The sequence below is a fragment of the Seriola lalandi genome, unplaced genomic scaffold, assembly GCF_002814215.2.
Source record: "Seriola lalandi dorsalis isolate HSWRI2012SDOR001 ecotype SW California unplaced genomic scaffold, Sedor1 jcf7180002054933, whole genome shotgun sequence".
Classification (NCBI taxonomy): Eukaryota; Metazoa; Chordata; class Actinopteri; order Carangiformes; family Carangidae; genus Seriola; species Seriola lalandi.
This window is the reverse complement of record NW_019525485.1, coordinates 5,002,565-5,029,489: the sequence shown is the minus strand read 5'-3', so window position 1 is coordinate 5,029,489 and position 26,925 is coordinate 5,002,565. Positions and strand designations below refer to the sequence as shown.

The 26,925-nt window shown below is 40.0% G+C and overlaps 3 protein-coding genes across 10 annotated transcripts in view; 2 read left to right on the top strand and 1 right to left on the bottom strand.

The window, feature by feature from the left end:
• LOC111644437 (FERM, ARHGEF and pleckstrin domain-containing protein 1-like) overlaps window positions 1-1,332 on the top strand; it is a 50,418-nt gene extending 49,086 nt beyond the window's left edge. For all 6 annotated transcript variants that reach the window (XM_087170176.1, XM_087170175.1, XM_087170172.1 and 3 more), the window contains exon 28: window positions 164-1,332. In XM_087170176.1, the coding sequence (XP_087026302.1) occupies window positions 164-239 (76 nt within the window). In that variant the 3' untranslated portion in view covers window positions 240-1,332. The remainder of the gene's footprint in view (window positions 1-163) is intronic.
• A 22-nt stretch (window positions 1,333-1,354) lies between these two features.
• LOC111644439 (gamma-glutamylaminecyclotransferase C) lies at window positions 1,355-4,059 on the bottom strand. The gene is made up of 2 exons (XM_023393318.2): window positions 3,953-4,059; window positions 1,355-2,713 (listed from the first exon to the last, which is right to left on the bottom strand). Exons 1-2 carry the CDS (start codon window positions 3,986-3,988, stop codon window positions 2,219-2,221), a joined length of 531 nt encoding a protein of 176 aa, XP_023249086.1. The 5' UTR covers window positions 3,989-4,059; the 3' UTR covers window positions 1,355-2,218.
• A 1,488-nt stretch (window positions 4,060-5,547) lies between these two features.
• arl13b (ADP-ribosylation factor-like 13b) lies at window positions 5,548-14,292 on the top strand. 3 transcript variants are annotated; one of them, XM_087170189.1, is made up of 10 exons: window positions 5,548-6,059; window positions 8,404-8,474; window positions 8,839-9,088; window positions 9,316-9,421; window positions 9,583-9,785; window positions 10,258-10,372; window positions 10,514-10,673; window positions 11,283-11,405; window positions 11,843-11,911; window positions 12,749-14,292. In XM_087170189.1, the coding sequence occupies exons 1-10, from the start codon at window positions 6,001-6,003 to the stop codon at window positions 12,760-12,762; spliced, it is 1,170 nt and encodes a 389-aa protein (XP_087026315.1). In that variant the 5' UTR covers window positions 5,548-6,000; the 3' UTR covers window positions 12,763-14,292. The 3 variants fall into 3 exon arrangements, with proteins under 3 accessions (XP_087026315.1, XP_023249085.1, XP_087026316.1); XM_023393317.2 differs by having other exon boundaries at window positions 12,603-14,292; XM_087170190.1 differs by lacking the exon at window positions 5,548-6,059 and adding an exon at window positions 7,161-7,433 and having other exon boundaries at window positions 8,402-8,474; window positions 12,603-14,292.
• Window positions 14,293-26,925: the final 12,633 nt, after the last annotated feature.

The window sequence follows — 26,925 nt, the reverse complement described above, 5'->3', positions numbered from 1 at the left end:
TTCCTCTGCGACGCCGTTCACGCCGCATCAAATCTATATTTCGTTTTGTCCTCGGGAAGAAGAGTAATGTGGGAGGTTGGAATATGTAGGGAAAAAAACACATTGTTGATTTTATATTAACAACTGTCTTTGTTTTGTGTGTGTCATTTTTTCTCGTCTCCAGGTGGATGGAGGTGATCCGCAGTGCCACCTGCTCCACCAGCCACTCCCTGCCAAGCACAAGGAAAGACCTTTACTGATGAACCTGCACCTTCAGCTCTCCTCCTCCTCCTCCTCCTCCTCCTCCTCCTCCTCCTCCTCGCTGACACTCACCTGGGTGAAGATCTGGACTTCAGACAGCACAAACACCAGAAAAGACTCCTTGTTGAAGACACAGAATCATGTTGCACGCAGCCGGCACTCAGATCTGACACTAATTGATACCTCTGAATAGCTGAATCACATACTCTTTATGCACACACACACACACACACATCACTCAGAGGTGCTTCCACTTCACCTCCTCTATCCACCCTCTTATTACACATTTTCTGCACCACTAGTGTCTGATTAGAGGCTGTGATGGAAGTCGTCCATGATGTATTAAATAATGTCATTTTACTTATTTCTATGCCAGACATTTCCTGACCAACTGTTTATGCTTGTGCCATTGAGTGATGTTCACATGCCCACAAACACACACACACACATGGATTTAATATTCACACCAACAACATCCCTGTTTACAGTAAGGAGGATTTTATATTTATCATAAATCTCATTCAAATACAAACATCTGGGACGCTGAAGCATACGTGTGTGCATCATTTAGTGTTACTTTTTTCAGTTTCCTTGGTGATTTAAAATATTTTAAATATTCCTGTCAAACCACACATTGTGATAGAGTTTTTAAAAATGTATATAAATAAGCTTGAATAAGACACAAACCAGGATTTAATAGTGTATGTGGAGATCTGTGTGCATGTGAACACACTCATGGTGAGTATTTTTTTTTGTTCGTATGACAATCTATGTATAATTTGAGTTAAATGTGATGCCGGTTCGGACACGATTAGAAAACATCCATGTTTTCCTTTTTCTAAGGCGACTAATTGTACAGTACTTTGATACACTGTGAAATGTTCTTCTCTCATTATTTTTTTTTTTCTTCTTGTTTTCCTGCAAGTTTTGTCTTTAAAAAGGACAAACGGCTTCCAAACTGCTTCCAACGCCAACAGAGATTTCACTGGTTCACTGCCAAAAAAAAACCCTTGTCTTCTGTATTCCTCCAGAATTTCTGGATTTTACTATTTTAAATAAAGATGAGAAAAGATTGTGTTCATAAGAAAAAGATGAGACAACCTAGAAACTGGTATCTTTTTTAAAAATTTTTTAATCTGCTTTTCACAGTTACGCAGCCCCTCGTGGGATTAGAGCAAGATAACATAAAGGGAAACTGTGAAAAACAAAGCAGAATGTAATCATGGGTACAAAAGGTCAAGCTCTGGGACAAAGGACATATTCAAGTAACCAAACGCAGCTTTTGTGTGGGTACTCCAGTGTTTCATAATGCCTTGTTTGAATGTTTTTATCATTGTAATTTAGAGAAGCACATTCAAGTCATGTCACCTTCTGACTTAACACATTTACAAACACACACACGCACACACAAGCGTTCCAAATGTTGTCTGAAAGGAAGTCTATGAGGGGTGACTGATAAGTGGATGGCCTCAGGTAGAAGGAGATGAGTTACACAGCTTGTTACATGCACGTGCAGTTCAACATGTTAATCACTACTGTGGTATTTCTGTCTCAGGTAATTGGAAATTGCAAGTAAATGATGCATGCCCTTTGAAATGTATTTACAGTGCAATGTTTCACAAAGTGTAAAGCCTTTTTAGTACCCTCAAATGAGTCAATTCAATTAGAGACCTGGAAGGAAATTACATTATGAGACCAACATAATGTGTTGAAATATTACACAGATGATACATGACCAAGCAGGTCCGTTTAGACTGTATTTCCCTTTAAACAAAGAAAATTGATGCGCGTCTGCTCAACAGAACTGGCACTAAATAAGAAAGTGTATATTGTAGGAATTACATTATAATAAAAGCTCTCTAATTAGATTTTTATATTTCATAGTTGATCTATAATAATGAAAATAAAGACAATTTTAATTAGCTAATGCGCTGAGATAAACAGGAGGCAAAAAAAAAAAATGCACCAGAAAGCTTCATCAATCTCGTGCTTCTCTGGTCACGTACTTGAGCCCGTGATCTCCATATGCGTCGTAGCTCTCATAGCTGGGCAGTGAGGGCCAGTCTGGCTGGTACGACGTGGTGCTGTACACGAAGGCCTCTGTGATGCTTCCCCGCGATGCCGTCTCCTCTCCCTCTGTCTGCCCCAGCCACTGCTTCACCTCCAGACTGATCAGAGTCCGCTGATACATGGTGGGGACGCACTCAAAGTCGTCCAGGAATTTCAGCATTGTGTCGTCCACTTTGTAGATCTCTCCATTGACTCGGTGTCCCTGGCCGGGGATGTTGAGGAGGAAAGGGACGTTGTGCTTGCCGGCAATCACTAGTGGGTATTTCTCAGTGGTGCAAGCCGAGGCGATGAACTCGGCCTTCCCATTGGTGCTGTTAAACATGCGGAAGTAGTTTGGCTGCCCTTTCTTCAGGGTGCCATAGACAAAGACACGACTCATTTGGAAGCAGGATGGCAGACACACCTGTAAAATAAAGCAAAGAAAGAGGAAGTGTTTGGGAGTCGACACTTTAAGTTCACACATTTTCACTCATTTATAGGAATGTAGAGATTTTATATTTTCCATCCCATCTATCAGTTTCTGCTGGCTCCGGTCAGGTTGTTTAAGATGCAGAAGTGTCTCTACTCTGACTGAAGCTGTTTGGACTTTGTGACTGCAAAGTAAATCAGCTCAATAATTAATTCGCTGTGAGAGATGATCACTGAAAGATAGTGCCGCGGTAACATCATTAAAGCTGGGAAAGTCATTCAACAGCACAGTATGTTATGGATTAGAAACACAGTCTGCACAATAAACACACAGACTAATGCACAGAGGTGGAAGACGTGCTCAGACTTAAGTAAAAGTAGGAACAGCACAATGCAGAAATAGTCTAGATGCCCCATTTCAGAATAATGTGTATTATATTATCGGATTATAATTATTCATGCATTAATGTGTAGATGTTGCAGCTGTAAAGGTGGGGCTTATTTTAATTACTTTGTATACTGCTGGGTGACGTTGGCAATTAATGAAAAATTATACATTATGATTTATTTTTTAATTATACTTTGTGTTATGAGGGGAGAGTGGTTGGACTGGTTGTAACATTTTTGACATTTCTGTCTGTATCTTGGAGCTCTTTCAAGCAAGTGTGTTGAAAATGGAACTAAAACTAGTTACATGTGTCTGCTATTAATTGGTGTAGGTGCAATCTCTGCAACACAGACAGAAAATTTAGTTTTTTGCCTCTAAACTTCGCTGTGTCTGCCACAGGGTGCTATTCCTCACAGGTGGAGTGAGGACTACGTTGAGCATGAATTGGGTGAATCAGCTGATTCGTAACTTGTTCCTGATTGGAGAAATTGGGAGTGTTACAACTAACTTTCCCTAATCTGAATCTGCAGAATTACTGGTACTTTAAAGTGTCAGGTGAATGTATTGCAGTGGAAAGTCACAGACAGCAAGTGCCTCAAACAATGCAGCAGTTGAGCACTTAGTTATATAACAGTTATATACACAGAAATAGACAAAATAATAGAAACATATGTCAATCTGTCGTATTCACTCCAATAATCTTACGGACAGCATTTGTCGAGTACGAAATGGACAGTTGCAGTCCTCGCTGGTTTACAGCTAAAACCACAGGGGGGCTGTTAGCAGTGAAAACACGTCACCGTCTGTGCTTCACCTTAAAACGACACCGGAGAAGCGCAGTCTTACCAGGGCCGTGAAGAAGTCGATGAATCGCAGTCTCATCAGGGGCAGAATGACTGACTGTTTGAGGAAGAGCTGCTCCGGGTAAGAAAAGGAAAATTAACGCATGCGCAGTACAAATTTAGATAAACTGTTGCAAAACAACAGATGGCGCTAAAGCGATGAGGAAAAGCCAAGAGGAGAAGGTAACCCATGGATGCATTATACGGATGGATGCAAAACATGTCATGTCATGTCATGTCATGTCATGTCATGTTATGTTATGTTATGTTATGTATTTGTCAATGTCAATTTTAAAGATAAAGTACTGTGTGAAACAATAATACTTACAAAAACAAAATCACTCATTTTAATTTTTTAGAAAAACAGTTGGAATTCAAATACAGCTCACACATATCAAACGTTGGAAGTGTTCACCAGACCAATAAGAAAAGAAAGAAATCATATGTATTTCCAATAATGAACTGATGGATCATTATTATATACTGCAAAAACTATTTCTACTACTAATTAGTTACACATGGTCTTTGTAAAGAGGGCTGTAAAGTAAAGGGGAGAAAACAAGCTACTTTTCAATAATTAATAATCCATAATAAACAGGAGATTTGAGTACTGGCTCCATTAAAACTCACTTAACAAAACAGAAATATTACAAGACCATGCAACAATAATAATGTGGCAGCAGAGGAAAACATTAAAAAGAATCATGCTAAAAGCTTTAAAGTTCATTTTTGAGCTCAGCACCTCTTTAATACTTAGATAAAATTGGAGCCAAAAGGACAACGGCCTCATTACTGTCCATTCAGTCAGTTTCAGTGCCCACACTGGATCCCAGTAAACACATAAAGATTATTACTGTAGCATAATGAGAGCAGCAGATAGATCTCATAAAAATTAAGTAGAAGCCGTCTCAGGGGGCGAAAATGTTTCCACAGATAGACTCTGTTAAAGACACACATTCTTCTTCCTGCCTCACTCTGCAGACTGCAGACTCACCTGTGAGTGCTTGCTGAGATGAACTGGGACAATGACTCAGCCCAGGAACTAAAGTGCATCCATCTTTGCCTTAACAGACATTTGACATTTATTTTACCTGCAAAACAGCCTTTGACTTTGGTGGGAAAAAGGAGAATCACTGATTCTTGTGAAGCAATAAATAAAGATTTGTCTTTTAAAAAAAAATACACTGCCTCCAAGGCCATGGTACCTCTACTCTCTTGCCTCCTGCTTTCAGTTCCTGTCAGCTCACTTTAATGATGATATGAAACAACTGGTATAGTCAGGATGTCAAACCCAATGAAGGAAAGTGGATAAAAATAAGATTTCAAGGATAACGATAAACGCTAAAATGATACAAGGACAGTATGAAAATCTGGCATCTTCACTCTCTTTTTTTTTTAAACATTTGCATTTGCAAGAGATCAAGACAGAAAGGCTGGAAACTATTGATTCAATCTTAACAGTGCATTGTACTTTATATGTTTATCATATTTCTTTAAATTTTAAACCTCAATATGAAATGTAGCCAGCATCTATGATCAATCTGAGCGACGCTGCTTTGTTGATTACGCACGGTGACGTAAGAACGTCCGCAGCCTAGCAGCAGAAAAGACGACGTAAACAAAGCAGAGAGCTACAAGTCAGCTAACGCCAAGTAGCTAATGTTCGTGAGTAAAATACCAAATGGAGCTGTATTAGGGTAATTTGATAACATCTGTTTTATTGTATTGGCGAGCACAACCTCCAGACTCACTCATGTGCCGAGATTGAAACTAAACAAGTTAACAAGAGACCGTTATCGCTAGCTACTTTAGCTTTAGCTAACCTTGGGTAACGGGACACAGATTTTGTGATTCTTGAAATCGATGTTATCTAAAATAACTTTTATTGATAACACGGTGGTTACAGCCACTTGGTTCATTGCTGTGTAGGCTGACCGTTTTAAAAGCTGCCAACGTTGAAACTATCATGAGTTAGCTCGCTATGTAGCCGATTTAGGTTAAGAGTCGATCAGCTGGCCGGATCGTGGTGTCACGCGCTGGACTCGGACTGCGATGTTTAGCCTGATGGCGAATTGTTGCAACTGGCTAAAACGTTGGCGAGAGCCCGCAAGGTGAGTTATGTGATAGTATGAAGCCTAAACCTTTTATTCTCCTGGACAAAGCAAACACAGCTGAAAGCAGTTTGTTTCATTAAGGTTGCGATGGAGACTGACATGATGTTTTTCACTTTCTGTCCTCACGTTCAAATCAGTTCATTATAATCCATTCTGACATTTTACAACACAACATAATAAATAATCTACACCCACTGAAATATCACACAGCCCTTAGTCAGTCTTGATTTTTTTTACATCTTAAAATCAACTTTTATTTTGACATTTAGATCAGAGCAGACATCCATGCTTTATTTTCAGATGTGATTAATTAAGCAATAAAGGTGACATGATTAAATTCACTCCTTATATTTTAGCTACAATCGTAGCCAGCCACCACAAACATGCAGCTTGCTGTGATGATTATTTTGTTTTGTTTAAAATATTGTGTGTCTTAAACAGTATAATAATATAATGTTAAATAGTAATCTTAAGTGGAGGATGTGCTAGATGATAGATTACAGGGATCTACTTTACTTAACCCATTTACAAATATTATTGGGGCTGAAATGATAACTTGATTAATCAATAAGTCGGGTGAAAGAAAAATGATCAGTAATTATTTGATAAATGAAATTCATGCAAAAAAAGACAACATTCTCAGGTTCTATCTTCTCTTATGTGAGAATTACCTGATTTTGTTTAATGTCATTTAGATGAAATATCTTGGGCTGTTGGTTGAACAAAACAACACATTTAAAGATGTCTTCTTGAGTAATGGGGAATTTCAGTTGACATATTTTCCTATTACATGACATTTTATAGACCAAATACTGAATTCATAAATTGAGAAAACAATCTGCAGTTTAATCAGTAATGAGCATCATTTAGCAAGTAAGTTAATTAATATATTAGTTGCAGATATTTTCATTTTGTTGCAGTCATTTGTCTCGTTCTGTTCTTTTAATGAACATCCTGTAAGCCTGCAAGCATTATTCACAGTATTTTTTTTTTTTTTTAGCTGAGAGCTGCTTGGTGACTGGTTACAGAGCATGTAGAACGCTGAGTGTGAAGCAGCAGGACCAGCAAAATGTAATTGACAGTACTTAACCCACGTGGTACCTGTGAGGGAACTGATCCTTTGGACTTAGTCAGAAATCCTCCCCTAATCCTACATCCAGGTCTGTTCAGTGGGTCTATTCCTTTTGGCCTGTTGCTGTGAGGAGTTTGTTGCAGCGAGGGCAGAGGGTTATGGGTTAGCGGACAGTGTCCAGACAGTGTCTCACCTTTTCTGGAGGTTTACATCAAGAGCTTGCCCCGATGAAGGCCAGCTGGCTCCAGATGACGGTTAGATGGATTGTGCGGTTGATGTCTTTTCGACGCAAGTTTCAAAGTTAAGTATGCAGCCAGGAGACAAAGGCGGGAGTGTTTATGTGTACACCATAGCTTTTTCTTAGGTCCAAGCAGTTTTCTGTTTTTCCGTAGGTGTTTACTCAGATGATTTTTATTTGTTTGTTATGTTGTATTTTGGTCCTTTTCCTTCATGACAACATTTAATGCCAGGAGCCATAATGTAAACCTAAAGCTTTGTATGAGCACTTTTTTATTCTAGTATAAGCATCTAATGAAGGGTTTTTAAAGGTACAAGATTTCTTGCTTTCTTTTCCCTTTGAAGGATCCATTTCAAGGTGGTTCCAGATTCTCTGAGAGCAATTATTTGTTGCACATGAAATGATTTCTTAGTAGGGGCTAAATAGAGCCAGACTGATCATGTCTCTGTTACAGTGCAAATCATGCATTCCTTTCAGAAAGGTTTGTCCCACTTGCATATTAAAATTCCCACTATGATACTTGGACTATTGGACTTGCTGCACAGGTGTGTGCTGTATACCTGCAGAGATGACTGAGTGTGCATCTGTTTCTTTGTTTGCCGTTTCTTCTGGGAATGGCTTTTATGTGTTGTTTATTGAGACATGTCTACAGTGAGGTAGTGGAGTGGGAGAACAGAACAAAGAACAGCAATTCCACAATCAGTCATATATCAGCACCAAGAATGCATTTTAAACTTGATATTGATATTAGGCCAGTATTCTGTACTTTGATTGTACCTCTTAGTTTAATTTGTGTTTGCTGACTCACTCAGTCGACTGTGCATATCTCTGATTGTGTTGGTCATTCAGATTATTAATTGGCTTACCTGTGCCCCCATATGCGTCACGAGAACTAATGCCAGGTTGCCTCTTTAGCTCGGATACATCAGATGCCCCACTTCCAACCTGGACTCCTGGGCGAGACTGATGTAGCAGTGATGTTTGTGTACATAAGCATTCATTTTTTTTCTCCCCCCTTTCTTATCTTACAGGAAAGTGACTCTGGTGATGGTCGGACTGGATAATGCAGGGAAGACAGCCACAGTGCGAGGAATCCAAGGAGGTTAGGGCCTTTGAGTTATGAATGTGTTCAGTTCAGTGTCGCAGTTTAAAAAAAAAAAGAAGTCTTTGTAAATAATAGAAAAGTTGAATTTTTAGAGCGTGTTCTCCATCTTGTTTACTCTGAATAAACTGCCTCACTTGCGCTTCTGTGTAGTGTTTGTTATCATGTATATTTTACATCCAGTCTGACTGCTTGCACTTATGCCTCTCTGCTTCTACAGTTTACCACTGCTAATACAATTTTTGATTTTGGAGGCATAAAAAGTTGTGCAAGAACGTCTGCGTTAAAGGGTGTCATTGACCTGATTGCATGCATCCTCTCCACTAACTCCATTTCCCTTTACTATCTTTCTTTCGTCCCTCAGACAATCCCCTTGATGTGGCTCCAACTGTAGGTTTTTCCAAGGTTGACCTGAAGCAGGGCAAGTTCGAGGTGACCATCTTCGACCTCGGTGGCGGGAAGCGAATCCGGGGCATATGGAAGAACTACTACTCCGAGTCACACGGCGTGGTGTTCGTGGTGGACTCCAGCGATGTCCAGCGGATCCAGGAGACGCGGGAGACCATGGCCGAGGTCCTTCAGCACCCACGCATCGCCGGCAAACCTGTGCTAGTGTGAGTGCGCTATCGCCCAAGGAAATGATGCTTGGACACAGACTTAAAGAATTATGAAATTATATATTGAAAATGTGCGTAAAGGCATTAAAAAAACAGACTAACTTGACACAGAGGGTGAGGTGTAGACCCTCGAGATAGTTTAGCCTGGTCACAGGTGAGACAGTGCTCATTTTTTCTATTTATTTAACACTCAATAATATCTCTTTATTCCTCTCTGCTTCCAGACTGGCGAACAAACAGGACCAGGAGGGAGCGCTGGCTGAGGCGGACATCATTGAGAACCTGTCGCTAGAGAAGCTTGTGAACGAGAACAAGTGTCTGTGTCAGATCGTAAGTGTTTGTGCACCTGCTGCGGTGGCAGTTGAGTGACATTAAGGGCATCTGGTGAAGCTGCAGTTTTACCCATATATAGACAAAGAGCAAGGCCTTTTGTGGACAGTTTGTTTTCCACGTGGAAGCGTCTAATCTCTAAATATATTTTCCTACCCCAGGAGCCTTGCTCTGCAGTGCTGGGTTATGGCAAAAAGGTCGACAAGTCCATTAAGAAGGGCCTGAACTGGCTACTCAACAACATTGCCAAAGACTATGAGGCCATTACTGAGCGTGTGCAGAAGGACACAGCCGAGCAGCGCGCTCAGGAGGAGCAGGACAAGAAGGAGCGGGCGGAGAGAGTGCGGCGGATACGAGAAGAGAGGTGAGGAAAACACGAGGAGCATAGAAAATAATCAACATTGTTAGAATGAAGAAAACTGTCATAATAACAACTACTACAAACTAAACAAAACGTGGTATTAGTGCAGTGGAATATAGAAGTCAAAGATAGATAAGAAATGTAAAGGAGGGAGAAGATGGTCAGAGTGGAATAATAAATGAAGCGAGGGAGAAGTGGAAAATGTCAAAATGCCAAGCTTAGCAGTGTTTGCAGTCTCCCCTGTCTGCTCAAATATATTTCCTCTGGATTTCTTGTACTAAAGTAATAATAAAAGAGACATTAAATACTGCATTTACTCCTAAAGAGCAAACTCCATCTCAATATTAGAAATACCAATTTGTTGAAATGCACACCGTAATGAAGTCTGGCCTCAGATCAATTTGTGTAAATGTAACAGTCACCCAGGAGGTGGGTGTCATAATACTGAAAGGTTAACACCTGGCTCTGTCCACAGAGAACGACAGGAGCGGGAAGAGGCGGAACGAGAAGGCAGGCCGATCCAGGAAGAGGAGCCCGATGATGAAAACATACCCAGCCCCTTCCAGCCAATCAGCAGCGTAATCTCTGAGGTGTGTAACTACTGTAAACACACCAGTGGATGGTGTATTGACGCGTCTGGGATTGTTTAAGACTTCTAGTTGGAGGCAATGTTGCAGTGTATTTCAGCAGAGCTCAGGAAACGATAGCTTTGGCTTTCATGTTCCTTTCAGAATGAGGATAAAGAGAAGGAGAGGAAGAGGCAAAGAGAGCAGCAGGAGGGCAGGACTAACAGCCCGAAGGCTGATGCTGATCAAGAGGACGAGGAGTGCGAGGAGGACAACGACGAGGAACCCGATGACTCAAGACAAACGCCGGAAAATGCCAGTTCAGGTGAGCGATACATCTTTTAAACCACCACACGTCAGAATTTCTTAGGTGAAAAATAAAACTAATTTTAGCTGACAAATATATTCCAGGTTGATTGGAAAAATACCCCGTGAATTCACTCAGCTGGCGAACAGTTCAACAGGTTCATAAAACGTGAACGAAAAGTTATTTAAAACAGAAAAATAGATAAATAGAAGATAATTATCTGTGTAGATGTGAGGGCAGAGAGTATCTCTGAAGAGGCTTTGCTCACAGCGTGTGGTTCAGCTTTGCATCATATGGAAAAGGAAGTCTGTGCCTGTTGATAAACAGAAAGCAAGATATTGAATCTGTTTTCACTTTGAAAGCAAATGATCAAACAAACATCCAGAGACTCAAAACAATCACTTCCTATTTCAAAAATAGGAAGAGATATCCTGTAAAGTCAAGCAAGTGTCTAGAATCACTGATTTCAGACCACTGAATATCTGGGAGATAATTACACATTGAGATGATTACCTGATTAATTAAAAGGATAAAAAGATAAAATTTGCAAGTGGAGTGATGAAGGGACGACGCAGGGAGAAGCATTTTTGTTTTGGTGTATATTGAGAAGTGTCTCTGCACATTCAGCCGCAACAGGCGAGCAAAGCAAGAAGAAGACAAGGAAGCTGCAACTGAAGAGGAAGCACCGGGTGGACCCGCTGAGGACAGAGGACGGGCCGGCAGAGAGCCCCACCCCTCCACCTCCTCCAGGTCAGTCTACAGTCTACAGTACGAACCAGTCCGAAGCTTTTATTGTGAAGCAGCTGTAGGAAATGCAATGTATTCGTCACCCAGTTAATAGAAACATTTTATTGGTACCGGTCTTCAATAGAAATGGTTTTGCACAAGACAAGACAGTGAGCTGAAGACATCAATAGAACATTTTGAAAACTGATGATGTCATTTCAGCACAGAGATTAAGTGATGAAAGGAATAATGGTGACAAGTCGTGTGTTTTTGCTGTTCAATCCTTACTTGTGATACTTCTTTGATAAAATGAAGCGGGTGTTTTACGTAGCAAGTTGCCAGCGTCTCTGTCTGGACATAGATTCCATTCTGCTTCTGGTATGAAGAGGGAACCTGAGCATTGTTTCTGAATTTCTTTTCCATCCTGATGGTTTGTTTTTCTTGTTGTTGTTGTTTTTTAGTGGGATGGGCGACACCCAAAGTTTCTAGGCTGCCAAAACTAGAGCCACTGGGGGACTCGAAACACTCTGGTAAAGCTGCCTGTGAAGTCTGGTCATGCTTCATCCCTCACTGTTAACCACTGTTTTAATTTCATGCATTACTTCCTTTTGTTATATCACCTAATCGGCCATTTATTTTCTCACTAACCTGCTCTTTGTGTGGATTTGCGTATTCACTAACTGTTGTGGCAGTGAATCAGTGTCTCCTCTGTGCACAGTGCTCCGAGTGTAATTTGGATCCACTTATAGTTCAAGCACAGGTGTCAGTGTTTTTTCTTTTGTAGCTTTTTTATGAAATATAAAAACGCTACGTCGTTTTTTTTCTGAGAAGGAATCGTTGTGTTTCACAGCAGTGGCGGTAAATTTCTCAGTGTGCTGTTGCAGAGGGAACACTGAACTCTGTCGGCCTTTTTTAAGATGTGTGTTGACTGTTAATTAGTATCTCAGACCCACATCGCTGTCCTCTTCTTCTCCTGCATCTCACCAGGCATGTGTTTGAATATGTGTGGATCCTTCATGGTGGCAGACATCTTAATCAACTCAAAGGCTTGTCTGTGTATTCATCCACATTTTTCCTCCAGTCTGCTCTTCCCATCTACCTCTGTGCAGCAACTGTGTCTCATTTTTGTTTATATTGTTATAACGGGGAGTGTTTTTATTTCAGGATTCAGTGGATGTAGCTTTCTAACATTCAAAACTTTTTTTTCCATCCCCTCTACAGAATTTTTCAGGAAGCCTCTCCCGCCTGTAGCGAACAGGCTGCGGCCTAACGGCGACGCTCACGACGTCATTTTTTAACCACTTGTAGTGATCAAGGTTGACTCCCGACCAATCACAGCTCTCCCCTTTTTTGCTTTCTGTCTCAAGCGAGCGGTGTGTAGACAGCCGCCACAAACACACACACACACAGAGAGAAAGAGAGAGAGAGAGAAGACGAATCGGGACGCAGGAGGGCCAGTGAGCCGGGGGAAGTGCGACGGACACGAAACGCAGGAGCATCGTGGGAAATGAGGTCCTGCTCGGAAGCTGCAGTTCGGTTTCACAAACGGACACGATTCAGCGTGAAGCGCTGAACTCGACTGAACTGATTTTGTCAGGTTGTGTCTTCGCTCGACAAAAGCACGTTCAGTGCTGAAGTATTTCGCTACAGTAGACTGAAACTTTTATTTTTATTTTTATTTTTTGTTAATATCAGTGTTAAACAGTTTGGACTCCGTTTGTCCAACTGAAATGCTTTTAATTGACAAAGACTGTAAATATATTAATTATAACCATATACATGTTTATGTCTGTTACTGAATATCGGATTCATATACACACTGTTGTTAAAAATGACCATATTTCATTCATTTATTTTTACATCTTCAGTTTTGCAGTGACATTGAAGATGATATTGTGGATGTACCTGAATATGTGTAAAAAGGACGAGTGGCTTTTTTTTTTTTTTTATTATAGCTGAGTGCTTCAAATTTGATCATTTCAAGATCAGAAATATTTCCTTTTCTTTTTTTTCTTTTTTTTTTTTTTTTTTACAAAAGTGCCGTGAAATGAGGATGAATCACAGCGTGGTGGCTGACACGGGTGAGCTGTAGATGTAATTAGCGACACAACGCTGAACTGTACATGGGAAAGTGTTACACTACATCGTGATCGTTAACTGGTCACATTGATTAATGAATGTCATCATGCTTCACTTAATTACTGTAAAGTTTTTATGGTCAAGAAAAGAGAAATCTGTAATAGGCAACATTTTTTGTCTCTTGCCAGCAGGATTAAGGATCTTTTTATTTATTGTCAAAAATGTAAACATATGAAAATATATATGTCTTTATATGTCTACAGGGCTACAGACTTTTTATGCATTCTGCTGTTCACACTGTGTACCTGTTTTTAAGTGGTATTTCCCTTGAGGCAGGAAGCAGCCTAACACTTGCTGCCTCTCAGGTGGCCCTGAGGTGTGAGCCGGCGTTGTTGTTGTTCCAGCTTTTCAGACTCTGCCTTCTGCACCCATCCTCACTTTGAAAACAGCTGAAAATAGATGAAATTATATCTCAAAAAAGCACAAACACAAATCTGGAATAAAAAATTTATTTTTTAAAAAAAAAAACCCATAGTTGGAACACTCCATTGCCCCAGTTAAGTTTATGTTGGAACAGTTTGCAGTGGGACGATGGGGGAGGAGAAAGTATCACTACACCGACACCTGGAACAGCCAATATTGGGTCAGAACACATGAGAATATGTGTAGCAAAAGTAAGAAGAGGAAATACCACTTTAAAAGCACAATATTGAATTTCAAAGCTACAGTACAACACTCACTCTCTTGTTAATGAGCTAGATGTTTGAAAAAAAATATTTTTTCTACCCAGTTTGAATTTTATAACAGCACAATTAAAGATGTTTTAAATATATTCGTGACTGATTTTGTGACAGCATTGTTACATTATGAACAGCTGGAAGTGTAGAGGGTTTTGTTATGAAGTGTTTTCTGTCGTATTTTTGGCTCCACATGAACCCAGCCCTCGCTTAGCATACACCTGTGTCCGTCACTGCTAATGTTTATTTAGTATTCCTGGTAACTAAGATTATAAGACCATCTGCTTTATACACTTATATATTGTTATAATATTATTTATTTGGTTTAACCTTTGTTAGAGTTGAATGTTGGTTAGTGATCTTTGATTTCCACTACTATGGCACCATGTTGGGATGTTTACAGGTGCCGTTAATTTAACCGCTGCTCCTTAATTGTCTCATGACCTAGTAACTCATTAGCTGACACTGCATCCTGTCTTTGCCCTAACCTAACGGTTGTAACTACCTTACATTTCTATTTTTCCAGCGTAGTTGACTTTTATCAAAGCACAATCTGAATAGTCCAAATCATATGGTAATCAGTTTATAATCACTACATTCCTTCTAAAGCAACTGCTCACGGAAAGTGTTGAAAATGTGTGACAATTTTAGACAAGATGGGTGACAATTTATAGCTTTTTAATAATAGTTGGGAACTTTTTGCTGCAATTTGGTTGATGGAACAATTCTACAAGGAACTGTAAGATATTTGCAAATATAATGGTTCATAGTACACAGAGATAATCTGAAGAAAACCCTCCCATCATTTCTACTATTCCTCATGGGGTACTGGGTTGTGACGGTGATGGTAGAAAATCTGAATGTGTGAGACAGTCAAGCTGCACAACCTGGACTTTCATCATTGACAATGACAGATGAACTGAACCGACACAAGATTTTGAATGAGCGGCTTCATTACACAGCTTTTCAGAGAGAACAAAAGACCAAAATGAATCAAAGCAAGAGATCAAAACACAAGAGAACAATATTGAAACTTTGTGTGTGTTTGACAAATCACTGTATGACTGTGGTAACTGGTTTAGCATTTAAATGAGCCATGGTTCTGTTGGAAACACAGCTATAAATTGTTTTCATAGGCCTAGAAAATATAGGTAACTTCACAGTTTCTGACTCACTGTTTCTGAGACAACAAAGTGAAGGAACTCATTACAATTATAAACACAGAGCCTGGATACATCATATCTTTTGTTTCTGATCACACAGTACAGTGGTGATCTGTCACGAATACAAATTAAACTGCCCGCGGCAAAGCATATTTCAGTGTGGAATTAGGCTGTATAATAAAACAACTGAAGCGTCATGCTAAAATGTGCAGAAAAGAAGTGACACCTGCTTCGAATTGATGGATAACAAAACTATTGCAGTTCTCTAAAGGACAGTTGGCAGGATAAATCTCTTGTTATTGGTGAGAGTGGACAGGCCTCATCTTCTGTGTCACTTCTCTGTCCAGAAAAAGCAGGGAGAGAAATATCTTCCAGGATTTTATTAAGACGAAGGGAGCCAAATGTCACTCCAGAGAAAGATAATTAAAAAAAAATATATATATATATGTACCAATTTGGAAATGAGCTTCAACAATCTGCTTTCCTCTAAAAATAGTTGTTTTTGGCAGTTCTGTCTCCTCATTTAGAGACTGTGAGACATCTGTTAGGAGCATCTACAGCCCATATCACTTGCAACCAGAACACTGCAATAATGTGCCGTCTCATTACTGTTCTCCCCTGCTGTCATTACACAGGCAGGCTTCATTTAAGTGAGTGATGCCATGACGCCGTAGCTTGAATTTGGTGCAGCAGTGCTGTGCCCTGCAGCAGGAGCACGGCAAATGCACCGGTGCCCTGAGGCAGATGCTTTCAACGCTCAGTTCCCAGCCCCACCTCTCCCTTTACACTCTCTGATATCAGTCGCCAGCTTCTATGAATATAGGTGTAGCCCTCTAAGATGTGTCACTACTAGGTTCATCCTCCCGCGCATGCGCAATCGTTACGGCTGTCCAGCAGTGGTCCTCAATAAAAACTTTGGGAAAAAACGCTTTCATGACTGCGCATGCGCGAAGGATAAACCTAATAGCTACAGCTCTTAGAGGGCAAAGCCGATATAAAATATAACAGTTGCTAATCTCTCTGTGGGTAGATATCGGCTAGTCCCAATTAGCCACCGAAACATTATACCGGAAGTTACTAACTGTTGTATTTTCTAAAAAAATATGTAAAAGGTAAAAAAAGAATGAGATTTTAGTTTTAATTGCTAACATAACTGTGAGAAAAGGGAGCGGCGCTGTCCGCTAGCAAGCACAAATGTAGCAAATCAGCTTCAGGATCTGATGTAGTCCACCAATCACCTCCTCGTCCTGACGCACACTTATTTGCATACAGACACAAAACTTATACAACCAAAAGAAACAAAAAGCAATACCACCGGTATTTGTACGTAACCCACATTGTTGAACATTTTATATTGGTGACTCTGAATGTTTGGTAAATCATGTGAACCAATGCTGAGTAGTCTACACGAGTATAACCCATAATGCCTTTCAGCAAACCCTAGAAAATTTAGAAAGAGTAAGTTTTAAGCAAGGGGAGAGGACGTTTGTTTCTGTCAAAGGAAAGTAAGTGTCACCATTATTTGGCTTAAACAATTGATAACATTAAATATCCCTAGATGCAAAAGATACGGGATTATATTATATAATGAGGCTGCATTGTATTTTGGTCTATTAAGGATTTTGTCAGAGGAGAAATTGGTATCTCTTCCTCTTCCACAATAGATGTCTTTTTGTATTGTTGTGCAAATGTAGGTGCAGAGTTTGAGAGTATAAAATGTTGCGCAATCAAACTCAAAACAAGTTTAGTATGTAAGCCATAAGAAAACACTGAAGAGCTGTTTCAAGCACTGTGGTTTTTACACATCACATTCAGTATATGCATGTAAAACTAAAAGAATAAATGAGGGTAGAAACATAACAAATGCAGATGCTTATATACAGGGTGCAGGGGCTCACTGACAGCACATCAGAACAATCACCAGATCTCAACCCAGTTGTCAAGTTAAGTCAATTTTGTTAATATAACCCAAACGACAAATTATAAACTTCAAAAACAAATCCAGGAAAAAGGAGAAAACCTCAAGAAGAACAGTGGAATAATCCCTTTGTTAGAGCGATAGGACATGCAGTACAAAACAAATAGAAATAACAACAGTAGAATTACAATATGGAGATACAGAATACAGAATAACTGTATTATACTGCTGTTCCAATGGTATTTCCACCATCTCCAAGGACTCTGCTAACTCTCTATATGAAAAGCGATTCAGTACGCTGCACATTAAAGACTATGGACCCCTGAATGCTTAACAAATCCAAACAAGACTGTAGACAACGAATGACAAGCTTCCTTGCTCAATTACAATGTGATGGGAAATAAAATCGCTGGTTTCCATCAGTTATACTGGTGTATATTGATGTTTATTTTCAATATTTTACGTTTTTATACAAAATGACACATTAATATAATGCTTAGATATTACAGCATTAACATGTAAAATGTAATAGTAATGAAGAAGAGGCATAAACTGGGGCAAGATGTTCTGTACATGCTGTAGAATGGTTGTGGGAAAAGATGTTTCTCCCTGGAGGATGAAAGTAAACCATCTTATTCGACTAAACCTCACACCCCAGCACACACAGCAGCATTATTCCAGTTTGAGAATCACCTTTAATGAGTGGTCTGGTGCATTGGAAATTTAAAAGTGCTTAGCTTGATGAAACAGGAGGAGACCTTTGTACAGTTGTGACTGAAAATTGAAAGAGGTACTTCACAGGGGCTATATATATACAGTATATATAGGCCTTTATATATGTGTATATATATATATATATATTAGTTTTTATTCTAGATCATTGAGACATCTTTGGTGCATATCGCTCAATGCTGTGGTGTTATTGTGCTGCATTTCTTACAGATTTCTCAATCAAAGAGTGTCAAGCACCTTTTTTTTTTTTTTTTAAATAAAACTGCTCCTGCTAGAAACATAAAACTCATCACTTCCTTTTTTTTTTTTTTTTTTTTTTTTTTCTTGGGCATTGAGCGTTTAAAACCACAAACACAAAAGCTTTCATGAGCAGGGGATAGGTTGAATCACAACTGTGTTCAATCACTTGGAGAGTGAGCAGCAAAAGGGCCATGAACTGAGATGAAATCTTTTTGGGCAGTTGTGCTATTGCCAGTAGGGGCTGCCATTCATCGGAAAATATTGAACGCAGCACATATAACCCTCTGGTACTACTCTCTCTCTTGTGTGGCAGTGATGTTAATAATGTCAGGTAATATTGCCGCTAGTAGGGAAGTAATATGAGGCAATTTCTTTTCTTAAAATAAAGACAAGTAGGTGGAATGATTTCATGATCTTGAATGTTTGGAATTGAAAAGTGATATAATGTTGACTTCACCATTGTGTTGTATGTATTTAGTGTCAAGTGACAGGAAATAGTTCCTTCCCTCCCATCAAGAAGAATACAGGAGAACATCAGCCATATTATTATGGATTTCATCCATTATGATCAAACCATTTACATTTTTGCATGAAAGGATGAATATACGGTCGAATATTATCTGGTTCTGTGTTGTGTAAAAGCATAAAACACGTTGAATAACATGTGCTGGGTTATAAAAAATAAAAGAAGAATTTTGAGCTCCCTATTAGTCCTGGTGAGTTGCTTCTGGCCAATAACAAATTCAGGTAAGTAAATGCATAGGTTATTTGTGTAGCTAGAGATAAAGTGCACGAAGAACATGATTTTGCTGTTGTCTTAAAGAAATGAGTTCTACCACCACTACTTTTTTTTTTTTTTTTTTCTTGCAATAGGCTACAGGTGGCAAAAAAATACAGACCATGGAGAGATCGAGTAATAACAAGATCAGCTTTTCTTTTTCCTCTTTATTTTTCCTCTTTCTTCCACACTGTTTTGAATGCCCGCTTGCACTCCTCTCTGTACCCCCAAACCCCCTCCAGCTAATGCTGCAGGCCCCTCCTCGTGTGGCCACTCAGGTAAGATGTTGTTCTGACTTAATGAGACAGAGGATCTCATACAGCCCAGATACTCAACAGAATCTCATCTACTTTAGATTCATTTCACTATTTGGAATTGAGGGATGGGAGTGAAAATATCGGCAGCACTCAAGCCCCAGAGCATCACAAAGCTCCAGTCCATACTGTGCTCCCTATCACATCTTAAATGAGTACAACTAAAGCTTCTACATATGAAGCAGCTGCATGTAAAGCTCAATCCCATGGCCATTAAAACCACTGTCATCCTCTCTGTAATGCTGCCTCAAATGGTTCTGATGCTAGTTTCATATTTCCATCTCTTTATTTATCATGCTGTACCTCTTTAAATGCAGCAACAATGCTCGCTGCAGGCTGTTGGTCACTGCAGGAAGCTCCTACTCCCCTCCTGTGCCATTAAAGACGACAGTGAAGAAGACAAATCATCCACATGTGAAGGAGAGGGTAGTGTGAGGACACATTATGATGATAAGTCATCGCTGTACAATCCTGTGCCTTTGATCTTGCATCATCCACCAGACTCTAAACATAGTGGGGTATGGGTAACCAGGTACACGTTGTTCTTCTTTGTGTGTGTTTCTGTCAGTATGTGTGTTATCTAGAATAATTAGTAGTAGGGCCCTATTATGCAGGGTAATGAGTTTAAAAAAATGCCCGCAGTGCACGCTCAACCAGGCTCAACCTGTCACAACACCCTGAGGGTTAAATAAAGAGCAAATAATGAACAAGTTGTGTTCTGGCTTGTGGTTTGTGCATCTGTCTTTAAAATCGGATAGAAACGGTAATAGGTAATTGAGTGTATTTGTGAGCTGGAGGGGGTTACACAGCAGTAGGTTGAGCCTATGGGGAGTGTACAGAGAATCACTGCTGCTCTGTTGCCACTGTGCATTCATTTCTCACTGCCTGCAGAGGGCAATGTAGCTCCAGTGATCCGCTGGACATGAATAAAATAGGAAGTTGGGAATACTTGGACACTAATAGCAACTGTGGGTCCTGCTATTCATCTGGCCTGAATGCTGTCTTTTAGGGTGTTTTCAGGGCCGATTTAATGTCTCACCTAAGCATGTTGACACGAAGGGAAGGAAGGGATCTGCTGTATTCGACCAAAAGCTGGAGGCTGGTTTTAACTAAAGAGCACCAGCCTTTCATCCTTAAATGGAAAGGGAGCCATGCAAGAGCTCATTTTGTATCCAAACAGGGCAGAAAAGGGGAACGTTGGAGCCGATTTCGACTGAGCTCTTGGGAGGAGCAGACATTGACACAGCGGCTGCTAAATGCACACATTGACTGTACAGTTAACGCTGTCACATACAGAGCTGCTGCTGGCAGGGGAGCATGAGGAGGAAGTATTACTGAGGTGATGTGATGAGGATACCTTTTTTTAACCGTTCAATTGATCTACTAATTGTTTTAGCTCTAATTTCACACATTAGGCAGCCTGGTTATACTAGTGGTATAGTAAACCTAATTATAGCTTGTCAACTTGGCTGTTTCCAATCTATTTCCTTTGACATATTTGAGTTCTGCCATTTTAGGTACAAATGAGCCCTATTAGTTTTCTAATCTCTCTTTAAAAACTCACAAACATGAAGTCTCCTTCATAGCTGACACGCTGCTAATAGCAATCCAATACGACCCATCTTTGTCAAGTGTTTGCAGTTGTGATTTTGTTCAAAGTTAATCCTTTTTATGTGGTGTTGTACTCCGTATGCCCTGTCGAGACCTTATCACCTGCTTTGCTGTTCGATGGCACGTTGGTGTGGTGCTGAGCGCAGTCAGCAGAGTGTGTAAACCTCTCTGTCATCGAGATGTGTTAATACAACAGGGAATCAAGGAGCCTCGTTAGAAAAACTGTGCAATCTCCTGCTGAAACAATTTGTCAATTAATCAGTTCATTGACTGACAGAAATCCAGTTAATCCTTAAAGTCATTATTGAATAAAAATGACAAACATTCTCCGGTTCGAGCGTTTCTCTGTTTTGTATCACCGTAAATTGAATTTCTTTGACTGTTGGTCGGACAAAGAAAGCAGTTTAGAGATGTCACCTTGGGCCTTGGGAATACATGTCTAATATTTCATTGACTGAATGATTCATTTTTAATCTAAATAACCCTTTCGTGCAGTCCTAGACTCAGCTTCTGTCACTGAACAAGCTGTTTTTTGTTTTTTTTTTTATTTTAAAAGCGAATAGTGATTTTGATGAACAATTGGCTGGTGCGCTCCCATGTTAGAAAGCTTATAAGTGCTGGCTCATGAGATTCAGGCTTGATTCCACAAAAGCAATTTGCACCTATTGGTGAAGATGAATACAGTTAATGTAAATGAAGAAACTGCCCTGCAAAGCACTTCAGCTGGAGCCCTTGCTATCTAGTGCCCTTATCTCCCGATGCACTTGGCTGTGCTAATTGTGGATGTTTTTCAATGTCGCATTATAATATCATTTCTGATCCAATAGTCTCATTGCCTGTTGTAAGTACTCATCTAAAACAATGGACTGATGCACCAGATGCTGTCAGTCAATTCATTTCCCACAACACCTTTTTAGCGTTTTGGTATTAGCACACCTGATAGGAACACAATGCAAGGCTTGATTGAGGTCAGTAAAATAAGGAGGCTAGCAAATGGCAAAAGGAGATGCAGAGCGGCAGTAAAAAGAGGGAGATTAGGGGGGGAAAGGCAATGAGAGATGGGAGAGAGAATAAGAGAAGCAGATAAGGGATAATGAGGTGTTCGCAGGAGGAGTGATAGAGCAAAGAAAGGAAAAAGCGCAAATAATAGGCGAGTGGAATTTGGGGAAGAGACAGAGGAGATAAAGGTGAAAAAGGAGCAGAAGAAGGTTGGTGGTGTATGTGGCCAGGCTCAGCAAAACAGGGACTAAAAGTGTGAGCAGGGATAGACAGGAGCCACACTGAGAGCCTAACAGGATTGTGGGAAAGCTCGACACAGATGAAGCCGTCTGCCTTTGAGTGACAGGACGGTGTGAGGGCGCGCTGAGGGCGGCTGGAGGGAACATGGGGGCCAACAATGAGGCAATATGGGAACAAGAAAGGTTACACAGGGAATACTGTAGCCTAGGTGTGTATGTTTTTAGCAGTAACGATTTCTTTTGTTATTGTTTGTGTTGCACTGTTAACCCACAAACTTAGCTTTTCTTATTGTGCTCTGAAGAAGCACTGCCTTTTGGTTAGGGGCGGTGACTGACAGATGATTGACAAGTGCTCCTCCATGCTGAAATGCCAGTAACCCTCTCTGCACCTGATTGGATGAACATGGAACACACTGGACTGGTACTTGAGTTTTGCTTCAGGGCCAGTATTTATTAAACTACTAAAAGTCAAAATTTGAGTATTAAGTGAAACATCCTTGACTACTGGCAGATTCAATAAAATCTATAACACCTTCATAGTGTCTCTTAAGTTGGCCAAAAGTGGCTTTTAGGGGTCATAGATGTGTGAAGAGCAGAGACAGACAAGTGCACTCCTGAGACATGTTTGCGGATGACTGTAGAAAATATCATTGGTTATGATGAAAAATGGGCTATTGCTTTCTGTGCATCTTCATTGTAGTGCTTGATTTAGATCATCCTCAAGTGTAATTTTTAATTTGATATGATATATATGTGCAGAACATTTTCAAACTGCTCACTTACATCAGTTTCTGACAATATCTGAGTTCAGAAACAAACCATGCAAATCATGCTTCACTTTGCTCAACATAAATAAATGAAAGTAGTTAATCTTCAAAGGCAATCTAGTTGTCAGTCAGCTGGTCTGGTTAACTTCCAAATGCTTGTCTGGAGGTGTTTCTCAGATGAAAATCTCATAGATAAAATTGAGGGAATGAGATTTCAGATGGCTTAGTGAGGCAGGATGAGTTTGAGCGGATTCAAGACAAAAAAAGGGAGTGAAAAGCTGAGGGGCTAGGTTAAAAAGCTGTCTGTTGCATTTCTATATGCTTTTAATATGTTTTTTAAAGGCTATTTTTGAAGCACTGTATGCTCTAACAGGAATGACAGTGAATAAAAGGTGGAAAGAGATGTGGAAGTTTTCAAACTCCTGCTATAGGAGCACCGGTGTGAGATTTCAACCATTATGTAGGTGGAAATGAAACAGTGACTTAACTATGATCTCAAGGTGGTGATCCCCATGAGATAAATCACCCCTCAACAACATAAAAACCATTAATACATGCATTAAATTCTCTCACATAGTCTAACACTAATATGTAAGGTTGACTGGGCAGGTTCAGTCTCCACTCCATGTCTGCATTTAATATGGAGGCTCAACAGGTCGTCTATGCCACACAGGTTTAATTAAAGCACAGCTGTGGGTGCATCAATATGCACTAGACTCAGCCCAGTGGAAATAATATGCCCAACAGAGCTGCTGATTTAGCGTTTGAGGTAGCTCACAGGTCAAGGTTCAAGGACATTTGATAGAAGTGAATCATCACTTTCCTAGAATGGTAAAATAAAATGCATTTGTGTAGTATGGTCAAGCAGTGGCTTTTGTGTATTTCATGCGTTGATGTATCGGCAGTGTTGAGGAACTGAGGTGCAGCTCGAATCATGCTGAGCAATGAAAAGGAAATAGATGTAGGTCTGAAAATGCCTTGAGGTGACATCATGAAGCTAAAATTGACAGTACAAAACTGAAGAGATTATTTTGGGTTCTGTTCATTTTCTGTCCTATGTCTCTTTCTGTCAGAAAACAAATTGTACAAATCACAATTATACATCTTTGTCTAACCAAAATTCAAAAAAAGATATTGTCAGTGCTATCCTCTTTTGGCCTCTCCCACTGTTTTTCTGTGTTTGGTATTTATTTTCATCACTGTCCAACTTGCCATTTAATGTGCAAGCATGCACACAACTGAGATTAATCTGAAGTGGGATTTTGACACACACCCACACACACACACACATACATAGACACACACACACACACACACACACACACACACACACACACACACACACACACACACACACACACACAAACAGACGATTCTGTTCCCACTGAAAGACTGATCTGTGCTGTGTCGGGCCATAATTACTTACTAGCAGACAGTGGAGGATAGGAAAGCCAAAAGAAATCATTAGGGAGCTGTCAGGTACCTAAAACACTCTAATGTCAGTCCTCTGTGGGCTCAGTGAGGCAGCAGCATCTCTGCTTTGCCAAAGAGCAGACAGGAGAGAGTGACAGTAAGGATGAGAGAGAGGATTTGAAAACAAAGACAATGATAGATGTGAACCCTTGATGCATGTATGAGAGCAGACAGGGCGGTTAGAGCACATGGAGTAGTCATGAGTTAGTGTAGATAAAGGGGAGTAACTTCTGTCTCTCTGGATTATTTAGGCCCTGTTCAGTTAATTTTATTATTTATAGGCTATAGACTGTATACTTGGTTCCATTAATTACTTTTAAGGCTTTCCATTATATATTTTTGATTCGGTTTAAAAAGCTTCAACCAGAATGTATTTTATCTTAATTCTCCATGTTTGTCCATGTACTTAAGTTTTTGCTACTTTAATTGTATGTGCACTTTAAGCTTTGTGAGTCTGAATTTAAAAAGTTGTACAAAAATTATATTCACTCACTTATTTACTTATTTCACTTTTAGCTCAACATCAAATCACTTTTATTTCCACCTGTTGCAATGAATCATCCGTGATGTTTTTACCAAATTAAAAAAAAAAAAAAATAATAGTGGTGCCATTAGTACAATTACTAATACTGATTTATGATTTCTGAACTAACATTAATTGTTTTTTGGCCTCTTCAGGGCAGCAGAACACCTGGAATAGCAGAGCAGCCAAAAAAAAACCAAGCAGCATAACTGCAGTTCCTCGATTGGCCACTTGAGGCTGCCTCCAAAAGTGAGTCAATCCTCATAGACTCCCATGTTAAAACGTCACAGCAGAAATAAATAACGGCTTACACCCTGGGAATTGTTTCTCTAAAGCTAATTTCCCCCTTTATGATAAGGCTTAAAGTTACACGTAATTGAGGTCGCTGCCCCTTTTAGTGACAGATGGGTGTGGTCACAGCGCGCGATGAGCAGCGTCACCGGCGTCGCTCAACGTGACTTTTCCACTCGTGTGTGGCTTTGGTGGCTTTTCGCGGATTTTTTACGCAAATATCAGACAAATAATGTGGCTTGTGGCTGTTTTTAGAGGTGAGTGAAATTCTGGTATTATCTTTATTGATAAGTTAGCGCTATTTAGCAGTTGTCTGTGTCTGTTATCAGCACACCTGGCCCGTTGGACCTAATCAGCTTGAGAAGTAATTAGTGTTGATCTTGTGCAGGTGTGCTAATCATGCTAACGGGCGTATATAGTCGCCACAATTATTAAATCGTCATCCACCTGGTTTGGCTGAGGCAGGAACTGCTGAAATGGCTTCTCAAACTTCTCATCAGAAACATATTTATGTACCTTTTTAAAAAAAAGTTAGTTAACATGTTAGCAATTGGTTGGTTATTCGCATGATCAGACACAGCATCATCAACCCTCATGGATCTGTGTCTCTGTCTGATGATCATTCTTTTTTTAGCTCTCATTTTGTTTTAGTTTCCACCGACTCTTGAGGAGAAATATCTGTCTCTCTCTGCTATGAATACTAGCTAGTGGTTAACCTTTTCAGATTTTTATTTATTTTTTGCTGTTAGCTATCATACAGTAGGTTTTCCAGAGATGTTTTCCCTGAAAAAAGCTGGAAAGTTGCCTCTGAAATGTAGGGTTGATAAGAGCAGTGAGACTGAATCAATGAGCTAAAATGCTAAAATGCTCCATAGACCAGAGGGGAACTGCAGAATCAGCTTTTCCTTATTACAAACACCACTTTTTACTTTACACTTTATTACACATCCATAGTTAATATAATGATAGGCTGCTGTAGTGATTACAGCAGTTTAAATTACACTGACATGGTCTCCTCTGCCAGGAATTAAAATCTGCCGAGAGGGAAGCAAAAAAGAAACTTAACAAGATATATTCAGTACAGGGTCACGTTTTCAGCATACTCCCATTGGGCAGTAAATTCAAGCGGAAACAGGAAGTCATTAGTTTGCATGATGAATGCATGTTAGGGGGTGGACGACCCTCTGCCGCTGAGAGCAGGAGGTAGAGAATTATGGGCAAATCAGAAATAAATGTAACCAAGAAAAGTGCAGCCCTTATGTTGATAGGCAGAGGAAAAACTACTGTCTAGAAAGGTATTGAAAGTACCAAGGAGGGATTGCTCCCTAAGGAGGAAATCAGACACTGAGGGGAGATGTATGTTTTATAGAGTTGGTCTGTACATGTAGAGTGATCCTCTCTCTGTCCTTTTTACCTGCCACTCAACAGTATTAATACAGATCAAGTTCACGTGGTGTGGTAGTAAGCTTCTCATGACTGTCCTTACATATGACCCTCCATGCTAGTGCCTGTGCTGTAAAGGTTATTTAAGCTGCAAGTGTAGCAATTACAGCACCTGAAAATCGGCTATTGTAAGGGAAAGGACATCTAACAAGATGCATCAAAGACACTCTTTTCATCTTTAGGCTTCCCAAGTTCACAGACGCACTGAGTCAATTCAAGGTCTTGAAAATTGGATTT

Bases quoted from the DNA above. Each gene is read 5' to 3' on its own strand.
- LOC111644439 (XM_023393318.2), bottom strand. From the start codon at position 3,988: ATGAGACTGCGATTCATCGACTTCTTCACGGCCCTG. The intron at 2,714-3,952 runs GTAAGACTGCGC...TTTATTTTACAG, and splicing joins TCGACTTCTTCACGGCCCTG to GTGTGTCTGCCATCCTGCTT.
- arl13b (XM_087170190.1), top strand. From the start codon at position 7,362: ATGAAGGCCAGCTGGCTCCAGATGACGGTTAGATGGATTGTGCGGTTG. The intron at 9,786-10,257 runs GTGAGGAAAACA...CTCTGTCCACAG, and splicing joins CGGCGGATACGAGAAGAGAG to AGAACGACAGGAGCGGGAAG. The intron at 10,674-11,282 runs GTGAGCGATACA...CTGCACATTCAG, and splicing joins GCCGGAAAATGCCAGTTCAG to CCGCAACAGGCGAGCAAAGC.